This window comes from Eulemur rufifrons, chromosome 20 (genome assembly GCF_041146395.1).
Source record: "Eulemur rufifrons isolate Redbay chromosome 20, OSU_ERuf_1, whole genome shotgun sequence".
Lineage (NCBI taxonomy): Eukaryota > Metazoa > Chordata > Mammalia > Primates > Lemuridae > Eulemur > Eulemur rufifrons.
This window is the reverse complement of record NC_091002.1, coordinates 48058840-48072714: the sequence shown is the minus strand read 5'-3', so window position 1 is coordinate 48072714 and position 13875 is coordinate 48058840. Positions and strand designations below refer to the sequence as shown.

At 39.3% G+C, this 13875-nt stretch overlaps 1 protein-coding gene across 1 annotated transcript in view; it reads right to left on the bottom strand.

Moving 5' to 3' along the window:
* Positions 1-13875, bottom strand: part of VAPB (VAMP associated protein B and C) — a 47887-nt gene that overhangs the window by 16554 nt on the left and 17458 nt on the right. Inside the window, exon 2 of the mRNA XM_069496601.1 lies at positions 5498-5650. Within this exon, the coding sequence (XP_069352702.1) occupies positions 5498-5650 (153 nt within the window). The remainder of the gene's footprint in view (positions 1-5497; positions 5651-13875) is intronic.

Genomic DNA, 13875 nt, shown 5'->3' with positions numbered 1-13875 from the left:
TCCCGACTGCTATAACACTCAGTAATGTTATAGCAGTAGCCTCTTCTGATTACTCTCAAGTTGTGACACAGAACCCCCATTAGGCACTAACTTGGGGAGCCCTATAAGCCACGTCTCTTGAGATTCAGTGCCTGAAACGTGGTGAACAGTCCGCCCAGGGTTTACACAGACCCATATCCCCACTGTTGTTTCTGGACACTCCCCGCACCTGTTCTCTGGAGTGTTCTTGCCCAGCCCACCACTGTCTGATCTGTACTGTCACACCTGCCACTTTCAATGGGGCCGCCTCTGCAGTCCTTTCCCTTCCTTCCGGCTGTGATGAGCTGGAAACCAGAACAGGGTTAACAGTTAAGTGTAAAGTGGGAGTAAACAGGACCATATTCAAGGCTGGAGAGTCCTCAAACGTGTAAGTATGCAAGGAACTGTAGTGAGAGAAAAGAACATCCCCTTCTGGCTGCTCTAAAACTTTGCTTTTTGCTTCTCAGCCGTGTTGTGGGGAGCTCAAGCTACCTTCAACTAAGTGAGGTGTACTGAATGTACTTGATAAGTTCTCTTCATTGTGATGTTTGAAAAGAAAGAATTGTTATCATAAAAAGTAAAGCACAGGAACCTAAATATTACAATAAACTTTAAAAAACCTTTAAAAGCATAATTAAGCTGAAATTTTGTTGGTAATTTTTTTTTTTTTTTTTTACCAGAATCTTGTCCAGTGAAAAAGATTAAAGACATCTTTTAAGCATGAATGTGAGTTGTTCTTATCTGAGAGTAATAAGCCCGGTTCATGGAAACCATTTATAAGAAGGTTTCGCTTATCAGAGACTTCCCAAGCAAACGATCAAACAAAGAAGAATGTTGCTGTTAAGAGGCCCAAACTCCGAACTGCAGCTTCCACTATCAGCACGTGATGGATAAATGCCTGGCTTCTTTATCTAAGGGCTCTGTGCACTTGCATTCTGGTGCTAATCACCAGAAAGTGGCACCCAAGCGCAGCTGGTCCAGGGCCACCAAACAGCTACATTAAACTGAGTCAGCAAAATCTTAGAAGGATTAATTATCAATTGCAATACTACCCAATTACATTAATTGACCAATGTTTCCATCTAAGAAGAGTTGCTGATATTCATTCTCTGTCCTCAGGATTTTACTGGACGAACTGTATGCATTAAACGTGATTGAGAAGAATGCTGAAAAGAGCTATATGTCAGGAATGAATACTGCTCCTTAATTCTTTGAATTCTAATTTAAAATACAGATTCAGACACTGGGAGATTTGTGTTTGTTTGTCTTTAATCCATTTTCAATTCCCAGGGTACACTTAGTAAAGTGTATCTGTACCTAAATATTGGTATCTTTAATGACTCTTTCCAGCACCCCCCCCACAGATATTTTGCATTTCTAATTTGCTTGGTACACAGGCAACCAATGTGCATAATTGAACTGCAAATGGAAGCGTGCTTGCTACTTTAGTGAAATTAGAATTCAGTGAAGGTTATAAAAATATTAAACTTAATATCATATTACAGGAAGCGTAAGTATTTTTGATGGGCCCATAATTTTACCACTTCACCTGCTGTATCCGCTGGCAAACATGGTTTGGAATATTAATGGAAAACTCCCTCATTATTAAACTGCAGTATTAAAAAAAAAAATCCACAACCACTAACAGCTTACCACAAAGACATTTTCAGAAATTATCTACCTTAAAAATATTTTCCCACCATACAGTTCAGAAAATAGATTTAATTCTGCAAAGCTAGAACAAATGGGGAGATCCCTCACTACCTCAAACAATTCATTAATTCAAAAAGTTCTATTTTCCTTGCATTTCAAATCTTAGGAGGAAAAAAAAAATCTAATCTCCTCTTCTCCAGTCTCCATTTAAGTGTGCCTATTTTGCTGAGGTCCAGATTTGAATAATTCAAAACCATCTCTAGTATATAGTATGTATCAAGGGGCAGGGGCCAAAACCATGGCATTTTGGGTCAATTAATGCAAACAAAAAGCTCCCTGTATCCCCTTCACCTACCACATTGCTTCATCCAATAGGCACAGATGCCAGAAAGGGCTACAATGAGGTGAGATGAACACCTATGTAAAGGACAAAGAAAAGTACTCAAATTATAGGTCAAAGGGACCAGATCCCAAAGCAATTTGGCAAAGTCCACACATCATAATCCACTGACACAAGAAGTTTGGGTTATGCCTGTGTCCAACTGATACTTTACCACCTGAGTTTAGCAAAGAACCTGATAAGTGATTTGTCATGTTCTGAAGAAGAAAGGTCAGAGACTGAACTTTTGAAGCATAATGTAAGGTCCCTTGAATATCAGGTTAATCTGAAAGATGAGAAGAGCTTCACAGGGTATGTCTGAAATATATTTGGCTCTCCCTGTCACAACCTGGACCTTTGTGCGTTCAAAACTTCGGCAGCTCCACAGGTGGGTATCATCATCACCATCACCCTCCCTCTCTCCTCCCCCTTCTCGTTTTCCTTCCCTGCCTCCCCACCTCTCTCTCTTTAAAAGAATGATTTATAACCTTCCCTAATAGCTAGCGCATCCCAAGGGTTTTCAGAAATAGGAGAAGCACACTAGGCATGTCCTTTTCAGGTATGCTGACACTATGGGTGGCAAGTAGGCCAATGCTGGTAGTATTTTAAGTTGATTTGATTGGCCACCTTTTTATAGATTATATTTGAAAATTTACTAGCAGCTTTTCACTATAAAACAAAAGGACATCATAGAAAGAAGAAAAACTCTGATTTCTTCTCAAAATTAGGAAGGGCTCATAAATTAAAATGTGGGATTAATTTATTTCCAAAAAGGGAATTCAAATATTATACATCCACCTTCGAATATTAAACAATCCATCTACCCAGTTTTTGTCAAAGCTAGTGGAAGAATGATGCAATCTCACTCTTGCACCACACTTTCAGTTACATAGTATTTGTAAATATTCTGTGAGGCAGAGAACTATTCTCCTCATTTTATAAACGAGAAAACTAGAATCTAGACAGGTTAATAGAACAGCCAACTGGTTAAACAGCAGAGGTGGGCTTCCTGCTCAGGTTTCCTAACCTCAAATCCATTGATCTTTGAACAGAGTTGGTAAAACCAAGCTTGGCCGTGTGTGCCCCTGGGGAGAAGGGAAGACAGGCCTTTGGATAATATGCGCTACCTGTCCCGTTATCCTCCAACTCCTGGGGATATCCTCTCTCCCAGAGGAACCTGGGAGCTCTACTGACTTATCAAGGTGTCACTGTGTAGCTGCATTTTAAGAGGACCCCTGCAAAAGAGCAGTGCTTTCTGTTCCAAGGTATCCATGTCTAATAAATGATGCAGTGGCCCCTCAGCACATACTACTGCAGCACAGGGGCCAGCCTTCTTTGCTGACTTGTGAGGCTGTCCTGGGAATGCAATGACATCTGGCTTCACTCAGGTTCCCCTCAAGCACTGATTAAATATCAAATAAAAACAAAGAAGCCCTTTCTCATATGCAAATATAATGTTGTTTCACCTAGGAGCAAAGCCTGCAGACACCTGGACATTTTTTTATTCAACTGCTTTTCTGCCAAATACACTAGATCTTGAGAACAATGGAACTGAACATTTTATATTCATTTATGAGTGGGGCCATCCCCTAAGACTGTGAGGCAGGTTAGCACCCTAGAAAGAACACTGGATCAGGAGCCAAGACTCAGCTCCAAATATCAGCTCTGCCACTAAACCACTCACAGGACCCTTCCTCTTTTATCTGCAAAATGGAAGGCCACAACCACAAAATCTTGGTCTTCCTTAAGTAATCATAAATCAAAACAAATGTGCAGTTAATTATTACTTTAAAAAAATTCCTATGACAGTGGAGGAATGGATCTTTCTAAAAGAGAGACAGAGATACACATAAACACACACATGTTTACACTTAACATCAGAAAGCACACCTACATTGTACAATACCTACTGAGATTATTTTATTCAGAAAATCATGCTGCTTCCTCTGTATTTACTGTGAAAATTCATAATTTTCATCTACTCACAACTTTGCTCAACTTTGATGTGGACAAGGAAATCGAGGGGTGGGGAAGTGGGTAAAAGAGGGGAATGAAAGATTTCAGCTCCTCTTGATATCAGGGAAACTTAAAGCATGTGGATCCAGAAAATACATAAATACCAACATCCCAGGTCCTTTCCTTCCTCCAGTATGCTGCAGAAAGAGCATGGGCCTCAGAGCCAGAAAAAATGATCCACATCTTGGCTCTGTCACTTGCTAGCTTCGTGACCCTATGACCACTAGTCTCCTACGTAAAATGGAGGTAACAACGCATGTCTCCCAGGGCAGACAGCAGAATGACACGAGATAGTACATGTGCAGCTCCAGCACACAGGAGCCCCTCAATCAATGCTGGCTTCCGCCCTCCTGGCTTCTTCTGGATAACAACCTGATTCGAGAGTCCAGATCAGGCCTTGCAGCCTCAGAGAGAAGCACGGGGAAAGAGCTGGAGCAGGTGCACCATAATGAGAGAGACCAACTGATGCAGGGAGTAAGAGTTTGCAGAAATGATCAGATAATGAAACACCTTATATCTTTCCAAAAAGGTGAATCATTTTCCTTCAGGTGTCAAATGAATAGTCAAATGTATCACAATCAAAATCTACCGTGAAAAGAAAAGCCAGACACGTACTCATTTCAAATGAGTAGTAGGTCCTACTGCTGCAGAAGCCTCTGTGACACTGGGCCGCCTGCTATTTAAAGGGTAAACACACACTCCCCCATAGCTCCCCCTTGGCTCCAGAAGTTCTAATGAGCTAAAAGTTTATTCCATTTCTAAAATACATTTAAACTCCAACCCATCACTTACATCTCCTTAATTCTGAAATCCAATTCTCAATTTGGGCACTTTACCAGCATCTTTTCAAAAGTTGGACTTTGGAAAATATATGCACTCTCAGACAGAAGGGGGGAAAAGCCATCAGACATGCACCAAACTGACACCCTTGAATATATTCCAATTTCCTCAGCCCTCATCTCCCTTAGCATTTCACAATCAGTAAAGTGCAATGACCAATCATTGGAAATGACATGAGCTTAATGTCAGAAATCATTTAGTTTAAATAAGAAAATAACTCCATTTAGCTTTCTCCCACAAAGTAAAATTAAGTTTGTTTAGCCCTTTTTTATTTATTGCCAAAGGGCAGATTTAATTTCAAGGGAGTGAAAACCAAACTCATTCTGAAGTGAAGTCTAAAGTTACCACTTTAATTTTGCTCTAACTATTGAGGCGCAAAGGCTGAAAGCATTAAAACAAAGAGACATTAATTATGGGGGAAAAGATGTGAGTGGGACCCACTAAGATTTTTTAATCAGGGGGTGGAGGATGGGGGTTGGAGAGAAGTCTATCATCTTATTTTGCTATGCTGCAAATACAAACTCTAACAAAACCCCCTGGTTCTAGGGGCTTTTTGAGCCCCCCGTCTTGGGCTGCAGTCTCAGGACTTACCAGATACATTAATTGAGGCCCCTGCATCGATGATCCCACTGTTGGGCCTCACACAGTACCTGCGCGGTGCTGTGGTCTTCACTTTAAAACACACATTTCGGTCTGTCGGGTTGCCAAGCTTTAGATTGGTGGTGACAACATCAGTGAAGGGACCTGTGGAATAAGACAGAGACTGATTGGGAATCTGGTGAGGAATGTCTAGAAGATTGACTTATTAATGGTAGGGAGGGAGGTAAATGTAGTTAAAGGAAGATTTGACATCCAAAATTATCTCATTAACATGCCAATGGATGGGACAGACGAGCTGAGGTTAATGCATTAGCAGTAACAGCTAATATTTACCATGTTCTCACTATTTCAGCAGGTACTTAGTAAGTGTTCTGACATATGGCATCTCATTGAAGCCTCACAATTTTATGATTATTGCTGTTCTACAGATGAGAAAATTGAGGATTGCAGAGACAAGCTGCTTGTCCAAGTTTCCACGTTAGTTAGTAGTAGTTCGGATCTATAACCAGATGGCCTGAATCCAAGGCCAGTTCTTACCTATGTTAAATACTGATTTCCACAGTAACAAGATGAAATCTAACAGAAGGAGCATAAAGGACTAAACTTGGTCCAAAATGATTATCAAAGGCAGAGGGTGCCGAGAGTAGCCGATGTAGGGAAGACTTTGAGGTGTTAATGGTCTATAAACACAGAAACCCCCAATAATAGAGTGCTGCTGCCAGAAAAGTTAATATCATCTTAGGCTACAGCAAGAAGTTCAGCATCCTGCTGGGCAGTCCACACCTGAAACATCACTTTCATTTTTAACTGCATAGGCTACTGGGAAGACTGAAACAAAGCTCAGTGCCCTGAAGATATTTTTTATTACTATTATTTATTCATTTCCTACTTTATTAGATTTTTTAATTAAAAAAGTAAAACATGCTTCTTAAAACGAACCAAACAATAAAAGATGTATAAAGAGGAAGTTAATAAGCTTTCCCTTGTCCCCTGAGGTAACTAATATTAATGATACGGGAGATCTTTCCACATCATCTACGCTTACACAAACAATATATACATACAGGTGGGGGGGGTGGGGGGGCTAACAAAAATGAGATCATACTATTCACGTTACCCTGAAACTTGTTTTTCACTTACCAATCTACTGTAGACATGTGACCACTGGGTTTATTAGTCAGTCAGGTGGGAAAGGCTGAACTACAAGACCGCTTAGGTCCTTTTCAAATTTACATATTTTCAACAGGTAAGTCGGCATCTTTGTGTTCCCCCTAGGCAAGTTCTCACTTCTGTCTTTACATATACAAGGAAGTAGGAGACGGGTGGAAAGGGGTATGTACTTGTGTGTTAACAAAGAAGTACATAATGTTGGTTCAACTGTACCTTAAGAAGAGCCAACAAAGACATCTGAATTTGTGCTTTGAAAAGTGTTCAATGAGACTCCAAGCTCCTGAGGACAAGGATTATACCTTACCCATCTCCGTATCCCAGCACTGTGCCTGACATGGAGTAAAGGTCTCAATATATTAGTATCCATTCACCAAGAAGAAAACTACCTGTGAATTATCTCTAGCAAAATTAAAATCTCAGGCTGGTTCCTCTCCTCTTGAGGGGCTCAGGGTATGAAAAATCAACTTGATATGGGCTTAACTTAAATAGAAATTAAGAAATCAATAATGGTGGAAAGGAAGAAAGGAAATGGGACTCAATTTCAAAATCAAATAAACTACACCCAGTTCTGCTATAAGGCTTATTTTGAAAACACAAATTTGTTCCAAGATGACTGATGTGCATATTAGAGGGACAATCTGAGCATGAAACGATTTTCGCATTTGCTTATGCATGATTTTGTCTGCAAGAACAATAGGTGAACACAGAAAACTGTCCCCAGCTGCATCCAGCTGCACAGAAGTACACAAAACACACACCCACACACACCTCAGCCACCTATAGGATGCCTCAGTTCGCCCTGTGGGCAATAAGCCACACCTGTCCACACGTGGCATTACAACTTGACGTCCAATTTCAGGTAATCCTCCTTCCTTCACATCACAGTAACGCACAGAACACAACTCTTCTGACATCTATATCCACAGGCAAACTTTAGGTCTTTTTCAAGGTAACGTGCCAAATCTGCTGCAGTATTTGCTGCTTTTATCTTTGTATGTGTACCACTGACAAAGTCAATCATGGACAACCAATGAAGTCTCCACAACAGGCCCAAAAACCAGGGTCTGGGGAGCTGAACACATGGAGGCTTGCAGGAAGGTGAACAAGAACGTATCTGCATGCTGGGAGGGTGGCACATCCCAGCTCCACGGGGACAGAAGCTCTGTGCGCAGGACCCTCTGGGAGGGGTCCTTGCCCGATGTATCTCTTCACCTGGCTGTTTATTTGAATCCTTTAAAATATTCTTTGTGATAAACCAGTAAATGTAAGTAAATGTTTCCCTGAGTTCTGTGAGCTGCTCTAGCAAATTAACTGAACCCAAAGAGGGGGCTGCGGGAACCCCAACTTGAAGTTTTGGAGGCCCAGACTTGCGACTAGTGGGAAGGAGGGGGCAGTCTTGGGGACTGAGCCCTCAGCCTGTGGGACCTGACGCTCTTTCTGGGGAGACAGTGTTGGATCTGAATTAGAGGACGCCTGGCTGGTGTCCACTGCTTGGTGGGCGTGTGAGAAAACCCCCGCGTTTGGTCACAGAAGTCTTGTGTTGGTGGTCGTGGTGTGAGAGTAGGGGAAAAGCACAGTTCGAAGAGTTTTTTCCAAAACAGCGTACCTTTGCACTAAGGCCTGCCTTTGGACTGCCGGAAGCCACGAGAGGAGGCATTCTGAAAGGTCTGTAGGTACAGTCTTAGCCAGGTGTGGGGGGAGGCAGAGTCTTCGGTACTGACCTCACCTACTGACTCCATCACAGACAACCCTCTCTGCACACTTAGGTCAGCTCCCTACTGAGAACAAAAAGCTTACACAGGAGGGCAGGTACTTGTGGCCCAAGAGGACGTTCAGCTAGACAGGGAGAGCCAGATGCTGACGATGCTTCATCCCTGCATCAAGTTCTTGGCATCAAGGGAGAAACAGGACACTTGGTGCTGAGGCAGTGTTTGAGACTGGAGACGGCAGCTCTCCGGGACAACCCTGTCTCCAACACATGCAGTCTGACTCGTAATAAAGATGGAGAAAGTCTGATCTCCTGTTAAGTCTCTTTGCTTGCTTAAAGTAGGGATCACTTCAGCAATGGTTAAAAAAAAAAAAAAAAAAAAGAATAGCTAAACACAACTATGACTTTCTAGGGTCAAAGAAAGCAATAAAACATACACACTCATGCACACAAATGGTACACAAACCTACAAGGATACAAGCAAATCACCGCATATGTAATTCCTTGGTCCTCACATAAAAACTGCCAATCAGAAGAACCACGTAGAAGCATGGTGGCTGCACAATGCTGGGGGAAGGGAGAAAAAAGTAGAAAAATGTGTGTCTACATAAAGAGACACCTAAAAAGGGATGAGCTTTCAAATATAAAGCTAAGGAGAAAAAAGTACTCAATGAAAGTATGAATGTAATTCAAAAACTATCAGGCCTCAAAGCTTTCTAAATATTAATACAGGCCGAAAGTTACTGGTTTCAACAAGATTCTGCCCCAAGAACATGGAAGTATCTTTAGACCAAGAGGTCAAGAATTCATAATGCCACCCCCAAAACATCCAAAAATATGTAGATATTTTTCTAAGATGGTTTGAAGTCTAGAGAGAGCAGAAAGTAGGGATGCTGGCAAGATTTCACTGCAGTGACATTAAGAATTACTTATTAACTTCCAATTCACTACCTTAGAGTATCTTCCTCCCCTCCCTCCCCAGGAGGGTGGGGTGTGGGGACCCCAACTTTAAATACTTGTTTATCCCTTACATTGATCTTTTCTTCAGAGCACTCTACAAAAATAAACCAAATTTAAATGTAAACACTAAGCTATTTTTGGAAATTTCCCAGGTTAATCTACTACATAGCAATCTAAATGGTGTTTCAACTTACCTGAATCACATAAAAGGTAGTCTAAATTATTAAAACACAAGCAATATTTGTAATAACAAACAGGATAAAATAAGCACCTGAGATTTCTCTCTCAACAATCCTGAGTCTTTAGGTGTTAGGGATTTCATGGGCTTTCATAGGCTTTTATTTGTAAAAATCTGGGGGGAGCTATAGTGAAAATCATATGCAATGGAAAAACATCGTTGGTAAAATAGCAAAATCTCATGGGTGAATGTCAAGACACTTTGTAAAAACAGGCCAAATGCCATCTCCCCACTCTGGGCAATTTACTCTAAGAATTTTATTGAAAATAAATTCTATTTGATTTGAGTAATTATAGGAGATAAAGAATGTTAGTGTTCTCCTTTCCCCTGTATTAATGAATTAGAATACACAAAAACCTCAATAAAAATGATGTAAAGGCTTATGCGCATCATTCAGATTTTTACTAGTCACTTTCATTTCATAAAACTGCCATTTCCATCAAAGCATTATGTAAAAAATAGGATTTTACTAACCAACATGCATATTTATCACCAATGAATTTAAATATTGCTTATAAGGTACAGAGTCAATTTTACAAATGAAATCTCCTTCAAAAGTTAGAATTTTTTCTTTTAAGAGATGAAAACAATGATGTGTGTCTCTGGAACCATAGTGTATACTCTTAATCATTTTTCTTTCTAATCTTCTGTTCCTTCAGATAATATCCATACAAAATTAGAAACTCAGCATCTAAAACGTGAAATGGAAGCTAAAAAAAAATGAAGGAACATGAATTTGGGAGTACTCTTTAAAATTTTTATTTTTCTTCTATTCTTTATGTCCTATATTAGGTGTATATTCATCTGTGGAAACTGTTATGAGTTTGATAGAGATACTCATGAAATAGCACTAACTGAACATAAATTCCTTGGCAAGCTCTGGAAGGTATCTAGATAAAGCCAAACACAGTATAACCTATTTCCTCCACGAATTTCTCCGAGGTCCTACTGGTTGGATTTTTCTCATTTTCTGTTTTTTTTAAGACAGCAAAAAGACCCAGAATTGACCTGTTTTAGAAAGCAAATAATATAATACCAGCAGAAATGTGCACACAATTAAAAGTGAAAGGAGTAACCATTGCTTTTTAGTTTTAGTTACTAAAATGGGACATGAGATTTACAAAGTGATGGTTTAAAGGTCAAAGAAGATGGTCCCAATCCAGCAAACTTCTCAACAGAGGTCAGGTTCCAGGTGTTGAAAATTTTATCAAAAATGGCCGGATAAACTTATCGATCAGGAAACCTAACAGTGTTTTGTGGAAAAATTATTACATTAAATCTTCAGACACTGTCATGATCTATGCACAATTAAAATACTTCTTTTCCATAATCATTCATTCAAAGACCCATGGAAGAAAAAATTAAAACAAAGGTCTTTCCTTCAGGAAATATAAATACCATCTTTACAAAAGTGCAATTTAAGAGTTATATACCAATTATAAAAAGTAACAGTGAAAACTTCCCTTGAACTCTAAACTCAACCTTGGCCTTACCTAGCTATATGACCTCAAGCATAGCAAGCCATCCCATCTATTAAATGGCAGGACAGAATTTTTTAAGGGATAAATATACAATTTTATTTTTAACCCAGCAATTCAATTCTACCAGAAAAAAAAGATTAAAATGTACTTATAACATCAAACTATAAAACTCCTAGACAATAACAGAAGAAAATCTAGGTGACCTTGGGGATGACTTCTTAGACACAACACCAAAGCATAAGCCATGAAAGAAATAGCTGAAAAATTGGACTTCATTAAAAATAAAAACATCTGTTCTGCAAAAGACACTGTCAAGAAAATAAAAAGTAAGCCAGACTTGGAGGAAATATTTTTTAAAAGCTTATCTGATAAAGAACCATCAACCAAAATATACAAAGGACTCTTCAAACTCAACAATAAGAAAATAAACAACCTGATTTAAAAATGGGCAAAAGATCTGAACAGACACCTCACCAAAGATGTGGAAAGCAAGATATAGAGAGCAAATAAGCATGTGAAAAGATGTTCAACATCGTATGTCATTAAGGAATTGCAAATTGAAAAAGCAATAAGCTACCACTACATTCCATTAGAATAGCCAAATCTAAATCACTGCCAATACCAAATACCAGTGAGGATGTAGAGCAACAGGAACTTATTCATGCTGTGGGAATATGAAATGGTACAGTTACTTTCAAAGACAGTTTGGCAGTTTCTTACAAAACTAAACATATTCTTACCATACAATCCAGCAATCATGTTCCTTGGCATTTACCCAAATGAGTTGAAGACATATGTCCACATGAAGACCTGCACACAGATGTTTGTAGCAGCTTTATTCCTAACTGCCAAAACTTGGAAGCAACCAAGATGTCCTTCAGTGGGTAAGTGGATAAACAAACTGTGATACGTTCAGATATCGGAATAGTGTTCAGTGCTAAAAAGAAATAAGCAATCAAGCCACGAAAAGATATGGAGGAAACTTAAATGCATATTATAAAGTGAAAGAAGCACAACATTCTGGATGAGGCAAAACTATGGAGACAATAACAAAATCACAGGGTGATAGGGGTTAAGGGAGGAAAGAATAGGTGGAGCCCAGAGGATGTTTAAGGAAAGTGAAACTACTCTGATACTGTAATGGTGGGCACATGTCATTACATTAATATATTTGTCAAAACCCACAGAATGTACAATGCCAAGAATGAACCCTAATGTAGACTATGGACTTTGGGTGATAATGATGTACCCATCCAGGGTCACCAATTATAACCAATGTACCACTGGGTTGGGGGATGCTGATAGTGGAGAAGACTATGCATGTGTGGGAACTCTGCACATACTTCTTGCTCAGTTTTGCTGTGAGCAAAATTGCTAAAATTGCTCTAAAATATAAAGTCTATTTTTTTTAAAAAAGAGGTAGAAAAAAGCATTTGACCTTTTATATTAATTCACTTTTGGTGGCACCCCCCCCAACATTTCTGATATTAAGTATTGAGATTTTTTAAATATATGTGTATGTGTATGCATGAATAAAGATGCTTTGTTTTGCAGAGCCATTGCTTCTCTTCCTTTTCTAAAGTTCATGAAATTCTGGTGTCACAAATACATATCCTGCCTTTGTAATTCATCTCTTGATGCAGCTACAATACTTTGAAACTCAAACTATTATGTGTTACCAAATAAGTTATAAACCAATTTGATACATAATCTATCAGGTCTCAGCTTTCCAGATGTAAGCTTAAAGTTAATAGCTTCACAAGTTTTATTCACTCTGCATAAAAAGAGCTGTATTATTCTACACTCTTGCAAACACAATTTAGATACAATATCTCTCCTTTTCACAGCCCCTCCAAAAAAACAAGTTACCATATTTCACTTCAACTCTAAAAAGATTACCTTCTGGAAAGGTAATAATCTGTCTCCAGAAGCCCAAGATTTTTGATGGATTTTGTTAAGATGATAAAATTGTGCTTGAGGTTTCAATAAAATACACTCTGTATATTAAAATGGAGGAATGTGGACACTCTAAAGTAAAATCTGTTGAGTATCTTATAGATATCTTTAAATTTTACCCTTTGACAGTCTGTTTTCATTAAAAAGCATCCTGTTGCTTTCTGCCTTTTGTACCCATCTGCAATGCACCAATTCCCACATTATTTCTTTTCTTGTTTGTGTAAATCTTCCCCTTCTAATGTTGAAAGTCCATGAACACAGACGTTTCTGTCCTTGTTCACTACTTACTGATCATCAGCACTTAGAACACTAACATTTGCTGAATGAATAAATGGCCGTGCATGCTCCTATCTATTTTATACAATGGCTGTATCCTCCCTACACGCATTCCCTTGTATGCACATCCAGGCTCCAGATGAATGAACACTGAGATTGCTGCTGCTCCCTCTCCAGCATTATCACCCTTTTCATCTTCTGCACAGCACATACACATTTTGTTTGTTCTTTTCCTGTTTCCAGGAAACAGGAACAGGGTGGGGGAAGGGTGTGGCTGTGCCTATCCTATTCATCACCACATCCCCTGAGCCTAGAACAGTGCAATACATGTAGTTAAAGGACTCCATACATGTGTGCCGCATGAACGTCAGAATTCCTCAGAGATAACTGTACTCTGATTCTGAGGCATTTCCTGTAAACAGATGTCTACTTCAAAACCTGGATCTGAAATCATCATAAATTTGTGCTGTTCATATACAAGTTAAAGGTATTAAAAAGGTTCACTTGTGTCAATAACGCTTTCATCATAATTATTCTATTTTTTTATTAATAAAATTTGCCCCCTCCCTAAAAAATGGAA